Raw genomic sequence first — 23,576 nt, 5'->3', positions numbered from 1 at the left:
TCAAAAAAACAGAGTACAGGCAGTGTCTTTGTCCTTAAAGGAATATGTAACAATAACTGTCTCTTTCTATTAAAACACAGAACTGAACATCTGGTCCTGTGTGCTTTCGCCGAGGTACAGTTAAGGTGACATTTTAAAGTGATAAAAAGTTGAAAAACTTTGACAGCGCCCTTCTTTATTAGACGATGATACAGAACTAATAATGTAAATGTGATACACTATAAGTACAGAATATGTACACACAAAAAAGATCACCCTGTTAGCAAAGCAGCTAAGAACAGCTAAGATGCCCCTGTAAATACCTGCAGATCACAGCCCCCTCACTTCCTGTTGAGATAGTTATACAGAGATGAAATAACTTGATGCAGTTATCAGAAGACTACTTCAGATTTCAAGGCAACTAAATGAACTTCAAACAACCACTTGAGACGCTGCTAGAAAGCGGGAGAGTGAAGACTGGGTCTCAGCAGCATTTAGTCTGAGAGTCATTTTGAGCTTTAATTTTACTGTCCCTAATTAAAGTGTGTCAAGGGTTATCACATTACAAGTATTTGTACTGCCTGCTATCTCCCCTCCTTACACAGATCATCTCTGTTGGGAGTTTGTGTGTGGTGTCCAGATAATGATGTTTTTTCAGTCTGCAAGAAACAGATAAACTTCCTTGTCTGTCACCTCACCATGAAATGCTAAAAGCGGCCTTACGTTTCAGTTTGACATGCTTCCATCTCCATCTTTGAGCAGGACAATCAAAAGAAAATGAAAATATTTGTGAAAAAACTGAATACTGCTGTGAAAATGCTGCTTTAATAGCCACAATAGAAATTCTGACAACTGTGTTGAATTTCAGGAATTAGTTTTGCCTCCACTGATGGCTCCAGAGAGACAACATATAAAGCTAGATGCCGCCCCGCAGAATAAACATGTCATGATTTTGAGGAAGTATAATCTCGGAGATCTGCAACTTTGCACACTGCAGGAAATCATCATGAATTATTGATTAAAACATTCACCATGCTCTCAGGATATATGCAACTAAGAGAGAGGGATCCTGCTGAGACAGGGCATGTGGAGCACGCTGATAAGCAAACTAGAAATGACATTGTTGTATGCACACGTACTAAGTCACAATCCACAGCAAACAGAAATACTACAGAGTGCAATCCCTACATGTGCACACGGGCAAACACTAGATTCTTTGGGAAAAAATGACAAGTAATGACACAGCAGTAACTCCTGGTGGTGTGTAAACATTGCAGGCATTGTTTACCGGAGCCTTTGTTGTGGCAGAGGTTGAATGACACTGAGACCAGAACTTTACTCATTTAACCCAAAACACAAAGCAAGGAAACAGAGGTTCTAAATTAGGCCTTCTTCTGGTTGCATCCTGGGTCTCTACAACAAGCTTGCATGAGATTTTCATTTAACCCAGTGACCCTTTCTGACAAAGTACAGGGACAATCTAGAGTATCATGAGGACACAACAGAAAAGACAACAACAGATTATCTATTTCCATGCAAGTTAGAAATTTAGTTGTAAAAAGGAAACAAACACACAACTATGTTCATAAAACACACAAACAACTGTGTTTCTTGGTCTTGTGTTTTTCATAAGAAACAGCAGTCAAAACAACGAGTGTGTGACCAAAATGAATACCTAAATCTGAGGACTGATCCAAGAAATTGAAGTTACTTAATTGACTGCACAAGCAGAATTTATATGACTTAAACCATAGAGTCTTTTCACACATTTTATTTTACTGTTAGTTTCAGGGGAACGTGTAAAAAAAAAATCACAGCTCCCAGCTGTTCAAATGTGATTATTTGCTTTTTTTATTTTTAGTCAAGTGTCAGTGATTTTTTTAAATTTGAGTTTGGACTCTTGTGACAGACAGAAACAGTTAATTGAAGGTGACCCGTATACTTTTTAGGGAGCAAGCAATTACTCGAGACAATAAGAGAGGAATGATCAATAATGACAAATAGTCCCAGAGAACGCAACAAAATCTGGATTGACTGCTGCATGAGGATTTCAGAACAACTAATGGTTTAAATAGCTTGCTTTATCTGAGCAACAGATCAAAAATAAAGAATAGTGGAAATTTCTAGGAGCTGATAAGATGGAACAAGCAATTATTTGCTTTTATAATTAATGTCAGATATAAATCAAATGTCACAATAAGTTAAATTTAAATGTTAGTGTTAATCTTAATTGGAAGCTCGACGTGGATAACATTGTTTATGAAGGAAATGGTAGAACTTTCTGGTAAAAAAATAATGACAAGATGAAAAGAGTTAACACTGAATCTAAAGGATGCTTTTGAGATGAAAGTGCAGTACTGTCACTCACAGGTCAGACTAATGTTAAACGGGATATAAATGTGAGAGTGTATTGAGGCAAATGGTAAATTAAGATAGTTGTTGTCTTATCAACATGTTTTATTAATGTCTGGTTCCAGGCCAAGTCACACCCTGCTGAAGAGGAGGAAGAGCTAATCAATGTGTCCGATAAAGCAGGAACGTGCACCTGCCAAAAGCTGCATGTTCACACGAGGAGCTTCTAGCTGCTCAGTCAGGGTGTATATTTGATGTTTTGATGGCTACACAGACACAGACAGGTGAAATAACTGTGTTCATCCTGCCTGCACAAGCAGGGTAACATGAGGCTGTGAGCTAAACTGCTAGCTAGCATGAGTGTCTGGATGCTAGCCAGTTAGCGAGCTAGGCTGTGCGTTTTCGGCAGATGGATTAGATGAACATTATCCCTGACTGACTAGCAAGTCGGCTGCATCTCCTCCAAAACACCCCATCAGTCCGTTGCAAACAAAGCAGCACTCATGTCAGGCTACAGGAGCAGCTAGGTGTCAGTGTAAACAGTTTACACTTTCGCCGGCGTGTGGTACCTTTGTCTCTTTGATATCCTGCTTTCCTCCTTCAGGGTACCACTGGACGCGGACAAATCCCCTACCGAGAGGCCGACTTGGGGAGTCTACAGCGCTCTCAGTGTCCGAACCACACGCGACTCTTCCTCCTCCACCGCCTCCGCCTCCGCCGCCTTCACCTCCGCCACCACCGCCTCTCCCTCCGCCATCGTCGAGGTCCGAGTCTGAGTTAAAATCCTCCTCGCCGTGGATCATCCTTACGAGGCCAAACCGGACAGAGCCGCGATACCGCCCGGAGACCAGGTCGTGGGAGAAGAGCAGCCGCTGGGAGCCGTCCGTTGTGGGAGACAGAGCCATAGAGTGGGGCTCCGAGCCCGGGCTGGCTGCTGGAGAGAGGCCCGGGAATGCTGCAGCTACTACTGATTCAGTTGCGTCCGTTGCGGCCGCCGCATCCGATGCTACGGGCTCCGCCATCGCTGCTGTTGTCAGGGACTGATTCTGGAGCGCGAGGATGACGGTGGGAATGAAAAACTGTGATCTGGAAGCAGCGAGGTGCACGTGTGTACGTCGCTACGGAATGCTGCGTAACTAGCGCAGTATGGGAGCGTCATCACGTAGTACCCTCTTTAACCACAGAGTGGCAGTAAGCTACAGTCTGTTAAACACTTGTTCAAGTCAGTTATGGAAGAAAAAAACAGACATTTATTTCAATATAAAAGTTCAACAAAACGGGGTATTCTGATTTGAATGTTAGGAAATATACTCTGAATGTAACGTGTATTCTTAATGATAGTACATCAAGTAAATAAATTATTATTTTGATAGATTCCCTTAATATTTTTCATACTTTTTGGCTGACAGGCCCATTCCTAAAACCTACACCAAATAAAATAACTCCAATGCATTTCATTGTTTTAAGATGAAGATCTTTACTATTTGTGTAAATATGTAATGGTTTATGGTTCTATTTGATGGTTTATTTATTATTTAAATATATTTTATTTATACATTTTCTTCATTTGTTCTGGAAAAACGACTTGCCAGGTACATTTGTGGTGTGTGTGTGTGTGTGTGTGTGTGTGTGTGTGTGTGTGTGTGTGTGTGTGTGTGTGTGTGTGTGTGTGTGTGCGTGTTTGTGTGTTTGTGTGGTGATGGTGGTGGGGAGTGGGAGGAGTTGTACTGGGGATGCACCACTGACATCACTTACACTCTTTTTTTTGGAATTACATAGTATCAGAACAACTGTCATATATTCTTTAAAGAAAGAAAAACAAACATTTTTTATTACAAATAAACAATTTTGGTAAGAGTGGTAACTACCATCAAGCCAGAATTTGTAGAATTACATTTAATGTACCTTTTTGAAGATTGTTCGGGAAAGTTAATTTAAAGGTCGTTATAAACATATTTTATGGTTGTTTTTTTTAAAGGGAATCAACTCTAAATATTTAGGGATGACTTTTTTGATTTGTGTTATTTTTATTGGGGAGGAATATTATGAATGAAATTTTTCTGATGTTTATACATTCATAACAAACAGAAAAAAGTATCGGCCTCTGTTTGATTACTTTGATTTTTAATATGAAAAGCAATGCCAAAAATGAGAAAAAGGCAGCACTGGACATCTTTGTTTAGTTTTGCAATCTTAAAGCTCTGTGACCAACCTGATCTTATAAGGTTGCAGTGAAATATTTTGGTAACACTTTACAATAATGGAACAGTTTTCTTAGCGAAATAATACTTAATTCATGTTGAAGTAATACATGACTCATGATGAATTTCTGTATGAATAATAACACATATATATACTGTATATGAACACACATATGTGTGTAAATACTGTATATATGTATATGTATTTATACAAACACACCATTCAGTTTGTTCTCAACCAACAAACTGAATGGTGTGAGTGTATATATACTTATACATATACTGTATATGAACACACATATATGTTTAAATACTGTATATATAGTATATGTATATATACACAAATACCATTCAGTTTGTTCTCAGAAATATGACGTTTTAAAATTCAGCCTGAGTGCTGTTCATATGCAATTATCCTAAAAAAAAACCTTGTATGTCCAGCAAATTTGGTCATATATGAACTGATGTAAGTAACTGTTAGTTACCATACCTTAACTAATGACGTAATGAACACCATGTCATTACATGAAGTCATAGTGACAGGATCATTATTTCATGGTGAACAACAGGAATAATTATTAATTCATACAGAAATGAATCATGAGTCATGCATAACTTCAACATGAATTAAGCATTATTTCGCTAAGAAAACTATTCCATTATTGTACCAATATTTTCATATTGAGCTTGTGTTTGAGACTTATCAGTGTGAATAATTGCCCTCTGTTGAACCAAAGCCCAACAAAAACACGTTATCATCATGGAGGAGACCAATAAATCCTCGGTCCCAGGAATTATCAACACCTGCTTAGCTGAACGTGTTGAAGGAAAGCTATGATTTAAGCTCTGTATTTATCAGGGGATGGGAATTATTTTCAGCCTTGTGACCACTCAAGCGGTTCACCTGCTCTTGGTATCAGTTTGTGTTGATCAGACTACTTAACTGTTCCTAAATACAAACAAACAAAAAAAAAAACAGTAAAGCATTGGTTCTTCTGTTCCTGTTTCTGATTTGGAAAAGTTCTGATGCAGAGTACAACAGCTGTTCACAAATCCAAAATAATGACTCGAAATTTCCAACGTGGATTATTTAACACTGGAGAAATGATAAACAAACACCTCCACATGCTGTAATCCTCTTACAGATCTGGAAAAATAACGCGTGGCAAAGACCGTGAACTCGACTTAAAGGGACAATGGAAAATCTCGCTCTGAGAAATCACATGAAGAGAAGTAAGTCGGGATGGCCCACTTAAGCAACAGTAGCAGAGAGCGGCCAATTAGAATAACAACAATAAACTGACACGATTTCAATGGTAAAACAATTAGAAAACCTCACATCGTTGCTAAATCGGTTAACCCCATTATGATCCTTCCTCTAAGCCTATGAGTAAATTTACTGGAAGTTATCGCAGAAGTTACTCATGGGAACAGTTCCGTAATGTTTGGTAGGAGAACCTAGACACATGATCAAACAAATCCAAATCTGCTGAGGGTCTGAGAGTGGCATGACGAGGATAAATCTCATTATCCCCTCTAACCTCAAGTAAGAATGTTTATCGACGAATTTACTCACGAGGAGTGGAGGGTTTGGTCATCCAGCTTGCTCCAGGATTAGAACCAGCCTCCCCTGCGCGCCGAACGGATAAATACCGACGCGCGCCACTCTCTGCTCAGTTTTTACGCGCAGTGTTGTTACGCACTGATCTAGACGAGGAGAGCAGAGGAAAGTTTCAGCTCTACATTTTTCTCTTTACTTTAAACTTTTTAATAGATCAAACAAGAACATGTCGGTAATGAGCGCAGTTCCGTTTATGAGACCGCTCCACATGCGCTCTCCGGTGCCGCAGGGCCGCCGACACACGCTGCCGGCCAGCGAGTTTCGCTCCCTCAGCCCGGAGGATGCCATCAGTGTGTTTGAGATAGAAAGAGAAGGTAAGCCTACTCTAATTCTTCTGTAATTAATGTTATATCTTACCCTGGCTGTCCTGGTAGCTTGTGAATATTTGTTTTTGGTACCGGTACGCGCACATGAACGCGTTTTGTTCATTTGTGTACATGAAAATTATGGGGAACTATTCAGTCTCGGAACAGCATCTTCAGTTTTTATCACTTGGGAAATTCTATTTGGTCTAACACTAACATAAGATAATTCTGTATTGGAGAAAACCTCATTGCTATCATAAATGATTGTAGCAAACAAAACGAGCTCTTGTTTTTCTCTGTAACCCATCCATCCATTTACTGACTATGGCTTGATACCCACTACAAAACGAAGGTAGAAGTTCTACCTAAAGCACACTTGGCGATATCAATTCAGGTGCCTTTAACTTGTATCATGTTCCTGGGTATTCTTTATGCCTCAGTGACATACAATGGAAACATGTTTCCTACAGCCAGATACCATAATAACACTGGTTCTCCCCCTCCTCCGCCTCCCCACAGCCTTCATCTCAGTATCCGGAGAGTGTCCCCTCCACCTGGACGAGGTGCGTCACTTCCTAACTCTGTGTCCTGAGTTGTCTCTTGGCTGGTTCGAGGAGGGACGGCTGGTGGCATTCATCATCGGCTCACTGTGGGACCAGGAGAGACTTAACATGGTAAGACTGAGCGCATGCAGGGACACCTGGACGCTGATTTACCTAAGCAGGCTGGTGGGATTGGAGGGTAGGAAGAGGTGTGAAACCGATTAACAGAGGAGATTTTGGGGGATTTATTGGCAAATTTAAGATGTTGACGTGGACATTGGGGCAAGTATAAAGACTCAGGTTTACTTTAGTGTTTGGCTTCAAATATAATTATTTGATGAGTGGCTCCATTATGCTGGATGAGAGACAGTAATAAAACCAAGAAAAACCGTTTAATCTCTTGGTTTTCTTAAAATGTTGATAATTTCAAATCATACTGTTCATTGGTTTAATATGCTGTGTTGTTTGGTGTGCTGTAAACACACTTGTGAGTTCTTGCCAAGTCATATGTTGATTTAGGGGGGTTTATTCCCTTTCACAACAACTTGTCCGTTCACTCTAACCCTGAGTGTTTGTGTATTTTCCCTCTTCATTAACTAACATTAGCCTGTATAGAAGATGGTCATAACTCATATTATACCAGGCAAAGTAAAGCTTTAATAACACCTCTGTGTGGGTTTAATTTAGCATGGGTGTTTTGTTTATGATAAGATGCATAAAGTGTTTTTTCTTATACTACAAAATAAGCATGTATAAGCTTCAGTGAGAAAACTGAACTAAACAGGGATTGTTTTTCTCTCTTGCCCAGGATGCCCTCACTCTCCATAAGCCCCATGGGACCACAGTCCATATCCACGTCCTGGCCGTACACCGCACCTTCCGCCAGCAGGGCAAAGGCTCTATCCTGATGTGGCGTTACCTACAGTACCTGCGTTGCCTGCCCTACGTCCGCCGTGCCGTACTCATGTGTGAAGACTTCCTGGTTCCCTTCTACCGGAAGTCTGGTTTCAAGGTGCAGGGCCCCAGTGAGATCACTGTGGGACCCCTCACCTTCATCGAGCTGCTGTACCCAGTCAGGGGCCATGCCTTCATGAGGCGAAACAGCGGGTGTTGAGGACAAAGAGACTTGATGTAAATCCCTCTTGGGTATCCAAGATGATGAGACACCCTCTCTTATGAGGCAAGAAGAGAAGGCATCAGGGCAGGGGTGTGTGAGGTGAGCGACATGTACAGTGTATGATCACTACTGCCACAAGACTTGTCCAAAAGGCAGGACTGACTGTGAGTCTGCAGAGAGTCCAAACAAAGACCGGCCGTCCAGCTGCAAACTACAGCTGTGGAAAGCTGGTCAGAAACTACAAACATGGTGATCTGTAGTTTAGTGTTAGAAATGCATGAAATCATGAGCAAATACCTGCAAGAAAACAAGCACCATCTTCATTTTTGGTGTATAACTATTTACTTGTATTTGGATTATTTATTATCACTTAGAACCAAGTGACCTTGTTTATCTCCTTTTTTGCCCTATTTTTATACCTTTGTATGTATCAAATATATGATCATCTGTGGCTCTATTATGAAGCCAAAAAGGACTATTTTGGTCTGTAAAACTGGTCTCTGCCCATGGTACGTAGACTGTCCAGGACAGAATTGTAGGTTGCTTATCACAGCACCATTGGAGGATTCTTGTCTGTGTACAAATATACAGTAACATGCAAAAGTAAGCAGTTAACCTTCAAGAAAAATGAAAAAAAAAGTCAAAGGGAGGAATATTAGCAATCACCCATCTGACTAGGAGTCAAGTTACCATTTTTGTATTTTAAGTCTGAGATCTGCGGCAACAGGGTTGTGAAAGTCTGTGATCTTTGCTGTACATGATGCATGTAAAAGAGCAAAACTGAGCCTTGAAACAACTAAGAGTAGTTTGTGTATACTTATAATCACAAGAACATAAGTGTATATTTAAGTCCTTTAGTTTTTAAGTTTGTTGCTTTCGTCATCTCTCCTTGATTGTCTCCTTTCTCACTACTAGACAATCACCATGTCTGCCTCCCAAAGTCTTGAATAAAGACACATATGTTCTGTTTTTTACTGATAACAAATTAAAGGTTTATTTTTGAGTATGTGCTCTGTCTGGGGTTTTTATTTAGAATTAGTGAAAGCTGTTTTAAGGGAACAACAGAGGCTTGAGGAAACAACAGAAGCTTGAGCTTTTTGTGTGAGTGTTTGAATTTATCCCAAAATCATCAGCACATGTGGTTTACTCACCTTTAATACAAAGCAGATGATCAAAATGCATTTTCTTCTTCTTCTTTTAAACATCAGGTTAAAGGTTGTGGATTGAACTTCTTAATGACAAATGATAATACCCATGTTGTTATGAGAATAGCTTTTATTTTGAAATGGCAGCTTTAACATACATTTCTCACATATAAAACTGAACCAAACAGAACAGTACCTTTACCATGATTTGAATTGAATCTACAAGTCGCCCTTGTTATTCCAATAAATAGAAAAAAAGTTAAATAATTTTGGTCCCAGTGCAAACAGATTACAGCCATGATAGAAGATTTATTTGTGGCATGCTTAAAGGGCAGGGTGTCATGAAGATGTATGTTGCTGTTCACATTCTCCCCATTGCTGTGTGAGCAGTCTTCTATCTTGAAATAGATGACCTTAAAAAAATTACCTCAGTGGTATTTAAATGATGCAGATATTTCAAAATACACAACCAAATCTGTATGAACTCATGCTCTCAAAAACAACTGAAACAATCTAACATAATCTCATAACTCACTTAACTCCTATAATCCCCACACAGTAGACATTAGTGGCTTTCTTAACAGCTGTGAGTTGACATGACATAAAACAAAAGCAAATCTCAGATCAGCAATCTGCAGTGTTGAAAAATGAAGCCAATGTGGAATTGTAGAAAACTGCAGCTCCTTCAGTGTCTACTTGAGGCTGTCTCTTATGCCAAGGAGACCCCATTAGGTTAAATGCCAATTATGACAGCAGAACTAAACATGTAAACAAAAGCATATTTATTTTTTTGCATATAAACTGTATGTGGGGCTTTGTTCTCTTACAACTCATCTATTTTGATAGTGTTAAGGCTTACAGTAATGCATACATGTACATCATTAGGGGCTTGGTAAAATGACTGACAGGTGAATGCGCTGTAGCTGTTTGACTGAAGGTTAAAGGCCCGCCTCAGATTCGCCTCTTTGTCTGTGTCCAAGTTGGCTGAAAGTTAGATGGAGTCAGCGTTTAAAATATGGCTACCACCACTGTTAAACGCCCCTTCAATAACCAATGGATAAAATCACTGAAATTACGATTGTGTTTTGACTTGTGAAATCACAGTGTTACACTGAGCACATCATCAGGCACCCACCGGGACAGCAAAAATCCAAGCTACTGGCTGTTAACCAAAACCGAATGCAACAGCTGCTGGAGTCCAGAGGAGGGAAAAGTGTAGAGAAAATGAGGCGCCCGCGGAAAATTTCTCCCCGTACTTTACATACATTATTAAGAGTTGTAAAAGGTGAAAACAAAGAACTTTATTATTGACCTAGCATTATTATAAGGCTCGGGTGAAACAACTCATGTTTTGTGATTCTTTGACTATTTAAAAAAAAATGCCTGTTAGATAATTGAAACCTGTTTAAATTAAATTATCAACAGAATCTTCACAGAATGGTATAGGCACCCCTGTATTATCTGGTAAATATAGAGCTTAAATGTGAACCTTGAGTTTTTGGGAGTGAAAAAATTTAATATCGTGAAAAGACATCCAGATAAAAGCCACATGTAAATAAAAGCAGCATGTGAGGTTGCTTTGGTAGATAAGGGTCAAACATGTACTCATCAGCATAGGACATTGATCTCAAGCACTAAGAAAATCACTGTGAGGCATCTTAGTTGAATGGCATAATCAGTTCAAGGCAACTAGTGGTTTTAGATAAAAATGTTGCCTTAGTTCACCACAAATATTTAAATATTTCAGCTGCACGGTTATTAGTTTAAACACATTATTCACTTTCACAACAATTCACTGGTCCAAATAACAATGACATGCTGAGTGCATACAAAAGAGCAAAGATAAAAACAGCTTTAAACTCTGATGGTGTTTCACCAGACTTTGAGAAGCAGCAGAAATGAACAATGTTTGTAGTGATGACCCACTTTGGTATCAGTCTTTCTTTCCATTTCAGCTGTTAGTCATCCTCACAGTTTGTGATTGTTTGGCAATTCATGCCGGCGTCTTTTTCTTTGATTGGTGTCTTTAAATCGACTTCTCTCAAAACTGAAGGAGCCAGCAGTCTCTGGCTCTGCAGATCTCCTCCTTCAGGTCCACCAGGCTCTACGCAGTTTAGACTTCCTGAGTATCTTTTCCTGTCCTCTGATTCTGGGGATCTGCTAGCCCATTAGCAAATTAACATGCTAGCTAGTGCCAGACTTGACTAAGGACAAAGAGGTTGAGACATATTTGGAGGACTGGGCATGTCTCAGGCTATGGAGCTGATTCCAAGAACATGAACTGTTCCTCAGGTCCTTGGTGATTGCCACATTTCTGAAAGGCCACTTTGTTGACCTGGGAACAGCTGGCCTGGTCATTGGCTAGAAATCTAGTGCACCACATCATTAATGTCGTGGTCTATGTCATACTTTTCACAGAATTTGTTTGTCATGGGCAGGCAGGTGAGATGCTCTAGCCAGTGCCAGTTAATCGGGTAAAAATAAAACCAAACGATGAGGGAGGAGAAGAGTCCGAAGTAGGCTAACAATGAAACAGCAATGAGGATTCGTTTACGGTACTTGTCAAAAGTACCGAAGGTGACGTAGGGCAGGAAAGCAAAGGACAGCAGCAAGCCACTGAGGAAACCGAAAATGTGAGCAATGTTGTCGATCCATGGCAGGAGGCCGCACAGGAAGAGGAAGAGGACGATGCCCAGTAGTTTGAGGAAGGCCTTCCATGGCTTCTCCAAAATCTGCCAGCCTTGAAACAGCTCGACAAACAGGCAGGCAAGGAGTCCAAACTGAGACCCTGCAGGACCCACCTGGAGAACAGAGAGCAAGATCAGTTACAGACGGTCTACTCATTCAGTTTCAAACTAACATAACAAGGAAGTCCAAGTGGTTTCAGCTCTAACAAGGAGCCACCTGACGCAGAATGTACTCCCACATATAGTGTTTACTGAACACTCACATGTATGACTAAGCACTGGACACATGCATGACAAGCATCAGCTCTGATGCATGCCACAGATAAAATGCACACATCCTGCTTATTTAGAACACAGAGCTTTTCAAGGGACCTTTATTCTGGTTGACAGCTTTAGTGTTAATGTATGTCAGCCTTTCTGCGTGGTGGAAGACTCAGGCTTCATAGCATTGATGTACATAGCAGTATCAGTATCTGTACAGGTATCAGCCAAAACTAGTCTGAAAATATCAGCATACTTGATATCGGCTAAATCCAATATCCTGCATCCCTGATAGCTCTTGTTATACTCCACTGCCATAAAGGGAAAGACAAAACCCTATCATTCTTTAACAGAAAGATTAACCTGACTTGTGAAATCCAAGCGGCAACCTCCAGTCTCAAAATATGAAGCCCATGTGAAATTGTTATAAACTGCAGTTCATTCAGTGGTTAAAAACAGCTTTGGTCTGAATATTTATTTGTCTATCGGCACAGACTGTACGGGGGGTGAATTTTTTTTGTAACGGAACAATTCAGAAGATATTAATAGTTTTGCCCATTCAATGACATGACTGACTTGACTAACAGGCGGGAACATTTTAGCTGTTGGTGAAGAGGCTTAAAGCTCACCTCTTCACCTCACACTAGCCCGACAGACGTTTGGTTGAGTTCGGCATTTCCAACATCCAGACAGCGCTTCAGAAACAGATGGGTGAAATCATGGATACTACATCCATTAATTATACAGTCTATGGTGATATCCAAGTAAGGTTGCAGTACATGTACTTGGCAATACAAAAAAAAGGTATGTTATATTGCACCAGAGAGGCAGGATTTAAGGTCCTATTGGATTTAATCATCCCCTTTTAGAATCAAAAGTACCAAAAAAAACAACCATTTTTCCTAAGTTAGTTCTACTTTTCGTGTACTTCTTGTAAGAAAAAGACGAAGAAGATCTTGGTGAAAAAAACCAAACGCTCCTTATGCTTGGCTGGCTGCACAAGTGTGTTGGCATCTGCGTTTAATTAACTTCAGGTTAAATGGCAGTCTGCCAAGGTGCAGCTGTTACACCACAGACAACCAGAGACAAAGTAAACAAAGTTATACTTCAGCCTACATGTTATGGACTTGTGAACTAACCAGTGAGTACAATACAGTATCTGACGGGACAAAAGTCACATTTGCAGATTTGGTTTCATACCGTTTACATTAGAATGGTAGCCTAATGAAGATGATGTCCCTTTCAACAGGCTAATGCACAGGACACAATATTTTTTGGAGCACACCGGACAAATGACTTGCAAAGTAGTTATACACGGTAAAAGCTGCCTTTCATTTCTTCAGCTTCTGTCTATTGTGAAAAGTTAGCCTTTACCCTGATTACTAAATCTTGGCTGAACGTTGCCCAGACAGTCTTTTAGGTCACAATTATTTCAACTGACTCATTGAGACATTGGCTAGAAACTAATCCTTTTAAGATTAAATCATGTTCTTATTTTTAATTAATGAAGGATAATGACTTAACAATGTCTCTCTCTGTTGACTGATTTAAAAATACTGATGTTAAATTATTGCTTTGGTAACCGTTGTGGAGGTTGTGTGAGGACATCCGTTTCGATGGCTCAATGCTGAATACAAAACGCAATGGATATATTTACCTCCATAATTGAACGAGTGAAAGTTAAACTTGGGCGAGGCGTCTTTTAGTTTTAGATTTCGTTCTGTGGGAGAACAATATGAGCGCTGGGTCAGGTAGTAGAGGTCAGCAGATTACAGTGACGTCAGCACTGAGTTTGGAGGCTTGGCCTGGTCAGAGCCAGATGGCTAATCTGTGAAGACATTAAACTCTCACAACAGAAAAGGAGTATGGCACAGCACTCCACCCACACACTCCAGACACGTAGGCTTACACGTTCCTGACACGCGGCATGGTCACTTTCTATTGGCTGTGATAGTATTTGAGATATAAAGGTGATGGAATAATACCAAAATACTACTATGAAACAATGGAGCATATAGATAAAAAGCTGTAACACACTGTTGAGATAGCATCCAGCAAGTGTATGGATTATTAAAGTTTTTACAGCAAAGATTGTGAAGATGCTGTCTTTTATATCTGCACAACTAACACTTTATTATCAATGTTGCATGTAATCATACAGCTGCAGAATTTGAGTACTGAGCACTGAGTAGAACTACATTCATGTAAAACCAGCCCCACTCCAGCCAACATTAGCAGAGCTTCATGCCAGCTCACATGTTTCTCTAGTGTATTCCCAGACATTCAGCTTGTCCTCCTCATCCTTATTCCCTCTGGCAAGCAACATATACAGTCTTCAACTACTCTTCCAGGAGACCATTTCCAGACATCTTCCTTTTTAAGTACAGACTTAAAGATCTTAGAATTACTAACAAATCAAACACATGGCTGGGTACATGTTCACTTCATTCTCTCCTTTGACCTTGGGCAAATTCTCCAGGTTTCTGCTGGACTCTTGGCCCACAACCTGCCCACTGAACCTGATACCTTTAAACCTCCTGGAGACTACTGTCCTTACACTGAAGTGCAGTGATACACATCATCAACTCATTAGTGTCAACTGGTGTTACTCCATACTGCATTCAAGCAAGCTTGGGCCACTCAACTGCTCAAAACCGGATCTTCAATCAACCCAAAACAGCTCATGTCACTCCCATGTTCTTATGCCTTCAACTGGCACCCAGTTGCTTCTTGCATAATATAAAACATTTTGCTACTTGCTTACAAATCCGCAGCAAAAACCACCTCCCCCCTACTACTCCCTCATCCAGGTCTACACCCCATCCAGCCTGCTACACTTTGGCATAAAAGGCATCTGGTGGTCCCCTGGCGATGTGATGAGTAACCCAACTCCATTTGATCTGCAGAGTCTCTGTCCACCTTAAAGAAAAAGCACCCAGCTCCTTGATTCTCAGCCACAATGTGAGTTTCCACTCATTTGCGGATCATACCCAGCCGTAACTGTCTTTTAATCCCACTGATTGTAACGTTTTAAACATTTCACATGCTGGATGACGCAAAATTTCCTGTAGCTGAACCTGGACAAAACTGAGGTGATGATAATCGGCCCTGGTTCACCAGGAATGGTGACACATCTTGGCTCCCTGTCAAATAATATTGCTGTCAGGTGCAAAAATCCAGGCGTCATCTTTGACGAGAACCTCAGTCTGAACCAGTATGCCAGCCTTGTTGTAGAGACTTGTTTTATGCAGATAAGGAGACTCTCCAAAATTAGGTAATTTTTATCCAGAAAAAACCTTGAGACTGTCATACATGCTTTTATATCCTCCCGTTTGGACTACTGTAATTCGTTGTCTACATATTTAAACAAACAGTTTGCATGAGTTACAGCTAGTCCAAAATGCAGCAGCCCGACCCCTCACAAGAACCCAAAAGAGAGACTATGTCACTCCTGTTCCAGAGGGTCAGGACTCTGACAGAAAAGGCCCGGTCACCTTTGGTCCTCAGCCTCGACTGTGGGACGGCAAGCGGAGCCTTGGCTAAGGACCTCAGGGTGTTTGCCAGGGCACATATGGGGTAGGAAGATCAAAATGTGATGGTGATGTCCATAAAACATATACAGTACATCTGCTTTTAGAGCTTTAACATGAATAAAAACAATATATATTTTCCTAAGTCACACCTCCCTTACATAAGGGATATGCCTCTGAAGTTGAAAGTGATGTTGACTGACTGTTTGACCCTTTAAAGAGTTTTGGGAGAAACTGAAGATGCTACACTTTCCCACCTCTTAGGATCTGCTTTACATGTGAGAATAATCACGATTCCAGTCACAGCTGTTATTTGAAGCACAAATGCTCAAGCTGCAGGGTCTCCTTAACTTAACAGTTAAAGGATTATCCACTTAAAGTGCCTCCCTAAGTGGCTTGACCGCCGTGTGTTGTGCCTTGCATGTGCTTCCTCAGGTTATTCTGGGTGTGTGAAAACCTGTGAGCTGGTCAGTGCAAACAAGAGCTGCATGGTGGGATTTCTGGCTCTCGCGTCAAGGTGCGTCATTCTGAGAGCCACCTCATGTCACACCACGTAAATATCAGACGGGAGTATTTGGACACGGCCTATGAACGGATAACAGATGTCTGGATGATATCAGTAAAGAAATACTTTGGTCAAGAAGCAAAATGGAATAATTATGGATGTGTTTTGTGAAATACTCATAGTTAGGAACTGAGGAACCCATGATTCTCTATAAATGTCCATCATATGGAATAGGGACTCTTCCACAGATGAGCCATGATAACACTTTGTGTTCATCAAGGTGTACCGAGCAAGGGAATCCCTAGCAAAGTTTAGTCTTTGCAACAATTGTGTTTATCAGGACAAAAATGTAATCTCATTTATAAAGTACCACAGCAGTGGCCTTTGTCAACCTGCTCACAATGGCATTAGGCTAATCCCTTGAAGGGGAAAGTGTGCTTTACAGAGACACACTGACAAGAACAGACGTGCCTGCAAAAGTAGGTAATCCAGACTGTGTTATTTTCACACTGGGTAATTTGACCAGCTCAACATGTTCTTTTTTTTGCAGTTGTGACACTATGAATTATTTGATCACATTTATATAACTGTGAAGTCACCACAGAAAAGGACATTGTGGTAATGCTGTTGTTCCAGGCGTGTGATGCTTTCAAAAATGACAGAAAAATATACATGGTTTAAATTTCAGAAGCTCTTTTGGATCATCAAAATCATTACATTTAATTTCTTTCCCATTGATATGAGTCTGTATAAGGTGGCTAATTTGTTTTGGTGGGCAGAAAAGATGATGACTGGTCAAAGCTTTTAATGACCCACTATAGACTCACCTAAGGTAACAGCTATGGTTGACTCAGCAGCCTCTCAGACACACACATCTAATCTTGTGGACTGAGTGGCTGGGTTTAACTTTCCACCAGCACATCCGACAGGAAGGTACAGAGTGGATTAATTATGGAGACAATGTCCGGAATAAAACATGACAACAAATGATGGTTCAACCCTGGTTCAAGTGAAGGAGATTGAAAGTCAGAAAAATCTTCTGGTCACACTTCAAAGGGTACGCTGAACATTACCAAAGTGGGCCTCCACCTTTGAGTCTTGCATTCATCATGTTCCCCTCAGTTCTTTCATTAAGTCCGTCTTTGATATGACTGAAACACATATTTCATGTCAATCAGACGTTGTAACAATGATGTCTTGATTTCTAGAATTCTCTGTTAAAGTTTGAGATCTTACTGGTGAGTGGAGACCAATTAAAACGCAAGCAAACCCAATGTCAGCCTAAAAAATTGCTTCACATGCTTTCCACTTGTTTCAATGCCAGAGATGATATGAGGCTTGTGTTGTGTTTCTTCCACACAATGAGCAACAATACTACATTGCAGTTTTCTAATAAGATGTTATTGAGGCTTAGTTACTCCAGGAAGTAGCATTGCTAACACCATGAGGTGTTTCCTGTTTTCTCTCCAGACCTCTCTAGACGTGGGCAGTCATGTCTGCTCAAATAATCCCCACTGCGAGAAACACCCCTTCATTCAATGAGCTAAAATAAGCTGAGCTAAGCCACTAATTGGGGAAAACAGAAAAACAATCTTGAATTACACTGGAAATGTGGTATTTTTTTACATGCTGGTCCATTGTACCAGTTTTTTCATCTAAACCTGTTGTTAAATGAGCCATAGTTATAATATTTAAATACAGTGTTTTTCCAAAAGACATGAAGAGGAAAATTAATCAAGTTTAACAGAAGGTGATGCCACCAGTACTTTGTTTACTTCACTATGGTCACATGATTTTGGAGCTTTGGAATCCATATTTCATATCTATTGTAAAGCTTAACAGTACAAACTTTGAACACATATTGTGCGTATACATGTAGAAAAGTGTGAGTGCACTTACAGGGTTGAACCTCGGCCAGGCATCACCTCAGTGATATAACTCCTGATTCTAACAATGCCAATTCTAAAGCCATTGGAGATAAAATTGTTGACATGATTATGAAAATTTGATTGAACATCCTTTATAAATACTACACCCAAATTACCACCAACTCTCATAGGACAATAGAATAGATAGAATAGATAGAATAGATAGAAAAGATCTTTATTGTCATTGTTGTGAAACACTGAAAGTCAGTTTAGCAGAACTTCACATTAGCATCATGGTGAAAAAAAAGTCAAGATGATAATAATATTACTCAAACTGCATGTGGCACTGGTGTATGTAAATTAGACTTTTTTTAAATTAGGTTTTTTAAATAGAATGAAGCCAATTTTGAACCAAATGAAGGCAAAGTGGCTCATTCAAATACATGCAACAAGCAGTTTGTTCCCGCAGTTTGTGGTGCATTTGACCCTTTGCATGTGCTTTATGAACTAGAGGTAGGGGCCAACAATTCCCGACTACTTTAATTAACACAGTATCTTTTTAATTGTGTTTCCAGTCAGTTTTGCTCAAGTATTTAGCAATAGGAATTGGGTTTGCACCTTTAAAAATACAAAAATGTCTACTTCACTGGTTGCCACCATTTGGTTTGGGTGTGCTATTTTCTCTCATGGCTAAAGAGGCTCACTTGGAAGCCAAGTGCAACCTTCCCAAGCTGATGTTGTGCAAGCATGTATTGATCTGTAGTACCCACCTCAGCTCTGTAGGGCAGGAACAGGGCAGAGGCCAGGTTTCCAGTGATACCACTGAGGATATAGATAATGGAAATGCGGACCCAACCTGCCAACTTCTCCAGGTCTCTCAGTATGGTCATCTGGAACACCACTGACACCACGCAATGCAAGAGTCTGTAAACACACATAGACACAAATCGATTAAATCTGCTGGTGTTTAGCAGTGTTAATTTAGGTTTAGTATAAGTCTTTGGACAAAAATAGGATCATTTGAGACGGTGACACAGAACTGCTAAAGTTAAGTTAAAATGGGTAGATGTTGACGAATATTACTTGCCGCAATTTTTATTGAGAAAATTAACACTGGTATTTAGTCAGTGCACTGCATCAAATATGCATTTTTTCCCACTAGGCTTTCCTGGTCTGTGTACTTGTTTTAAGTCAGCCTGAGGGATTTCCCATGTGCCTGGTATTAGCTCTGTTAGTGCTCACATGAGTGAACAGCTCATGTGTAACAGGGCTTCAGAACTATTTGATTGGGTTGAAATCCTGAAAATGCAGACATAATGAAAGCACACTCAAGAGCAATTAATGACATTCTCAGTGTATTAGGCTTAACAGTATCATAGCATATCAAACAGTGTTCTTTTTGTTGGGCTTTATGTACAGTATACAAGAATGGCTGACTCGGCTAAAAATTAGCTGGTATGTGACAGTGCAAAACATTACACATAGAGCTATCAGAATAAAAACAAAATGAAAACAGTCTAGTCAATTAGAAAGTGAAAAGTGCTTCTCTGAGGATGTGTGCAAGTCATGTGTTGCTTCATACCCTGCATGGAGGAAGAGAGAGAGCCACAGACGGTAGAACTGATCGGGAATATCAGGGTTGAGGAAGGGCAGTAAGCCACACACATCATCCAAACAGTGAACCTGCGTAAGAGTGGTGAATTTTTATTTTGTCAGAAATATACCCACAAACTAACAGACACATACAAATAAACACACATCACACACACACACGTACACACACGCACACACTACCTGAGAGCAGAGTGTGGCCTCCTCGTGGAAGTAACCATGCATGAAAGAGCAATACTCTCGAGTCGTGATCTCACATCTACAGGAGGGACAAGCAAAGTGCATTTCAAATTTTCTTCACTTGACCTAGCAGCTTTAAAGTCTGATTGAAAAGATGGGGTAGTAGATCAATGTGATAACTTGCAGGATTTGACGCAACTTGATGACACACAAAATAAAGTGTGCCAGGCGGTTTTGACTCACCTGCCCTTAGTTCCTATACAGCAAGGCCGACCCTTAATGTTACAGTCCATATGTCTGTAGCCTGTGTGGTTCCACTTCTTAGGATATGTACAAACCTTGAGAGCAACAGGCAATGAGTAATAATAGACATACTCAACATTATCATTTTGCTTTTAACTTTTTAAAATATTTTGTTGGCATAGGTGCCTGCCTGTTGAATGTTAAAACTTGTGAGAGCATAAGAAAAAAGAACAGTTTCACTCACTGGCCACTGGGTGATGTCATTGAGCCACGTATGAGGCTCTGCAGAGGCCGGCTCCTCACATACTCTGCTCAAAACATGCAGCGCAAGAGGAAAGAATTTGATAGTTGCTATCAAAAATCACAAGCAATCTTCCAGAGATGAATAAGTCATTCAGGCAAAATAATAAAATCCACATCCTTACCTGGGATCCTGGTGACAGACAGAACCAGAAGATCTGAAGATGTCTATAAACTCATTGTTCCATTTGATAAATGTGGCCAGGGTCTCCTGCACAGAAAATTATTTCATTGTTCAATTTGAAGAAACTGATTCAAATCACAAAGTTATTAAATCATAAACAGAGCAATCCAGCTTGTGAAAGTTTATGTTGTTTTTACATCTAAAACTTATTGCACAAAGCTTTAATGTGAACTAAGCACTACCAACATAATTCTTCAAATGCAAAATGTTTGAATGAAACCACAGGTTGAGAATGTAAAGTATGAGAAAAATATTTTAAAAAGTCAGATTTTGGATTGCAGTGAATTGGTCATGTTCTTTGATTGTGCCATGCTGAAGTTCTTTCTCAAATCACATTAAGGTTCCATGCACTGACAGACTTTAAAGCAAAATAAGAAGGTGCAGGGTGGAGTAGTTACTGAGCAGTCAGAGCTGAGGGTCTGCACACATCCAGAGTTGTCATTCTGAACACAGCAGCCAGACTCTCTCTCCAGGTTTTTGGCTCTCTGGATCAGATTCACTATCTGTCTGTCCTGGCGGATGCAGGGTGAGAACTTTGCCCCCAGGTGGATCAGGTCGTCCTGAAATAAAGGAGCAATTTGTTTCATAGGATTCAAATAAATGTGGCATCCTTCACATCGCAAAGTGTCTCTTAAGAAGTTTTTCACATGGCAAAGAAAATCAGCTTCTAAGCTAAATATGAAAAAACAAGGTCTGGGTTCAACTTGTTGTGACACATGTAAAAATAAAAAAAAGGGGACTAAATTTATCTGCCTGACATTTTAGCAAGTGAAAAAGCCAGACTTAGCAAAAGTGACCACTGAAAGAGTGTGGGGGGAGGGGAAGTCAAGGCTCTGTGAGAAAATGAGTAAATGACAGGAAATGCAGTAAGTGAGAAAGACATAAAGCTGTGAAGGCGTAACTCTGCACAAGATGAGGCAAAAAGAGTCTGATGTCACAGAACAATACACCAGGCTGTGAACTTCAGTGGTAAAACAGTAACAGCCCTTGTGTTATATGTGTTATAGTGTTTTACATATGTATTTTAGGATAGATACATGACAACTTTATAAGGTGCTATACATTAGGCAAATATCTTATTTGAGTGTTCATCTTGGCGAATAGTGAAGAAAATATATAGTGGTAAAGCAGCAGGATACTCACAGAGCTTGGACCAATCCAGAAATTCTCCTGTTGAATAAACTTGACACTCTCATAAATGCCTTTATTCTTCAGCACCTACAGAGGGCGACAGAGTGACACGCTTAGCGAACATAAATATATAACATAACAGAAGAACAGAAACAGTTAAAGTTATATGTTCATCTGCATGTTAAGAAAGTAAAAGCCACTCAGGTTTTTTTAATGAACCTCAAAGGTCAGAGATACACTCACCAGTTCAGATGTAGAATGTTGTGCAAACCCCACAGGGGCAAAACCATATGTACAACAGGCCAACAGGGTGATTACTATGTGGACAAATGTGATCCAGTAGGTAAAGTAGGGCCTACACACAAAGCAGAGAAATCATACAGTGGATAAAATTGATAAATACAACAGTAAAGCAGCTTAAATCATTCGCTCGTCTTCTCCAGCTGACTAAGATCTGCAAGTCAACTATTTTACGTTTGCAAAAAATCCTCATTGGCAGGTCTGCACTCATTAACATTTCTAACCTGTGGCTTTGGAAGTCGTCCAACTGCTTCTGGATGTTGCTGCTGAGGCTTCTTCTGTAGTGTCGGTTCAGCCACTTCCCCACAACACCCATGCCGTACTGGCGCTTATGTCTGTCAAATGCAAAGTGCTTAACCTGGGAGGCAATGCGACCACCTCGACGTGGACGCCTTTTTTCAGGCACTGCTGGTGGTGTCCTGAGTGTTCGAGATATATCCTTACTGCGATTTAGAAAAGAGTGAGAGAAGGACTTTGATCATCTATTGTATGTTTTTTTGGGTGAGGCTTTACTTGAGGTCTTGAATTTACAGACACAAGCTTTGAAAACTTGAAGAGCATCAGCAGCTTTTTAAAGGTGTTTAGAGTGCTTTGAGTTGATTAGTCACTCACAGGCTTGGGAACTTCTGATCAGGCGGCTCGCAAGGACCAAAAGCTGCTGACATAGGAGGCGATTCAAATACGTCATCGGCCATTGAGTAAAACTCATCATGGGCATCAACCTGTAAAGGTAAAGAAGCAGTAATGAGGGTGACAGAAGAGGAATAATAAATCTGAGATGCGTAATATATCAGCAGCCAGGGCCTTGTGTGTTCCAGGGCCAGGATCCTTTTTTAAAAAAAAACTTGTTTCAGCAAACCAAAACTGTTCTAAGGAAACTAAAAAGGAGGGTGAGAGGCTAAGATAGCAGAAGGAAATAGTTGCTGAGTAATGGAGGTTGATAATCAGTTAAAGGGAAGTACAGCGGAATGGAGAATATGAATGCTGAAGTGAGCCCGAAGAGTGAGGTAGTATGATGAAAAGATTTCCAAAGAAAGTTAAAGCAAACACAGGTTTTACTGTGGAAACACTGACATGGGGACAGAGAGAGGGAATGGCTGCTGACCTTACTGAAGAAGAGTGACTCAGATGTGTCTGCAGAGTCTACAGTGTCCTCATCCATCCAGCTGGGCCTGACAAAGCTCCTCTTGGGGAAACTGCGACCTGTCTGTGAGCCTGCCAAACCACTACGACCCTGAATGACATAAAGAAACAATGGATTTTACTTGACACGTGCATAATGATTCTTAGAAGTTATGCTATACTTAATGCTAAGATGCTAATAAAATCATTGTAAGGGGTGAGGCGCACCCACAGCTTTCTTGTCCCACACCCTAAGATATTATAGTTTTCATAATAGTTTGTTGTAAATATTATAGACTATAGGGTATTAGTTTGCTGAAATTTTGTCAAGTGGTGACATGCAGCTAAAGTCTGAATACCTTTGAGGTTCATTTCTTTAAGGTGACAGTGGA

At 40.3% G+C, this 23,576-nt stretch overlaps 3 protein-coding genes across 4 annotated transcripts in view; 1 reads left to right on the top strand and 2 right to left on the bottom strand.

Annotated features, from left to right (window-relative positions):
- ube2o (ubiquitin-conjugating enzyme E2O) overlaps nt 1-3,480 on the bottom strand; it is a 39,798-nt gene extending 36,318 nt beyond the window's left edge. For both annotated transcript variants that reach the window (XM_034688380.1, XM_034688381.1), the window contains exon 1: nt 2,901-3,480. In XM_034688380.1, coding sequence (XP_034544271.1) covers nt 2,901-3,353 — 453 coding nt within the window. In that variant the 5' untranslated portion in view covers nt 3,354-3,480. The remainder of the gene's footprint in view (nt 1-2,900) is intronic.
- Nucleotides 3,481-6,026: 2,546 nt separating this feature from the next.
- Nucleotides 6,027-9,123, top strand: aanat1 (arylalkylamine N-acetyltransferase 1). Its single transcript, XM_034688379.1, has 3 exons — nt 6,027-6,467; nt 6,978-7,132; nt 7,809-9,123. The coding sequence occupies exons 1-3, from the start codon at nt 6,320-6,322 to the stop codon at nt 8,112-8,114; spliced, it is 609 nt and encodes a 202-aa protein (XP_034544270.1). The 5' UTR covers nt 6,027-6,319; the 3' UTR covers nt 8,115-9,123.
- Nucleotides 9,124-9,374: 251 nt separating this feature from the next.
- LOC117816307 (inactive rhomboid protein 2-like) overlaps nt 9,375-23,576 on the bottom strand; it is a 33,471-nt gene continuing 19,269 nt past the window's right edge. The window contains exons 7-19 of the mRNA XM_034688510.1: nt 23,168-23,296; nt 22,675-22,784; nt 22,287-22,505; nt 22,006-22,117; nt 21,775-21,849; nt 21,030-21,191; nt 20,573-20,658; nt 20,392-20,455; nt 20,148-20,242; nt 19,908-19,983; nt 19,696-19,796; nt 18,884-19,037; nt 9,375-12,063 (exon numbers count right to left, since the gene is read on the bottom strand). Coding sequence (XP_034544401.1) covers nt 11,632-12,063; nt 18,884-19,037; nt 19,696-19,796; nt 19,908-19,983; nt 20,148-20,242; nt 20,392-20,455; nt 20,573-20,658; nt 21,030-21,191; nt 21,775-21,849; nt 22,006-22,117; nt 22,287-22,505; nt 22,675-22,784; nt 23,168-23,296 — 1,815 coding nt within the window. The 3' untranslated portion in view covers nt 9,375-11,631. The remainder of the gene's footprint in view (nt 12,064-18,883; nt 19,038-19,695; nt 19,797-19,907; nt 19,984-20,147; nt 20,243-20,391; nt 20,456-20,572; nt 20,659-21,029; nt 21,192-21,774; nt 21,850-22,005; nt 22,118-22,286; nt 22,506-22,674; nt 22,785-23,167; nt 23,297-23,576) is intronic.

Source organism: Notolabrus celidotus, chromosome 7, assembly GCF_009762535.1.
Source record: "Notolabrus celidotus isolate fNotCel1 chromosome 7, fNotCel1.pri, whole genome shotgun sequence".
Classification (NCBI taxonomy): domain Eukaryota; kingdom Metazoa; phylum Chordata; class Actinopteri; order Labriformes; family Labridae; genus Notolabrus; species Notolabrus celidotus.
Note: the sequence above shows the minus strand (reverse complement) of the source record. Positions and strands in the feature narration are given on the sequence as shown.

Coding starts and splice junctions, on each gene's coding strand:
- aanat1 (XM_034688379.1), top strand. CDS start 6,320: ATGTCGGTAATGAGCGCAGTTCCGTTTATGAGACCGCTCCACATGCGC. Junction 6,468..6,977: donor GTTTGAGATAGAAAGAGAAG/GTAAGCCTACTC, acceptor GCCTCCCCACAG/CCTTCATCTCAGTATCCGGA. Junction 7,133..7,808: donor ACCAGGAGAGACTTAACATG/GTAAGACTGAGC, acceptor TCTCTTGCCCAG/GATGCCCTCACTCTCCATAA.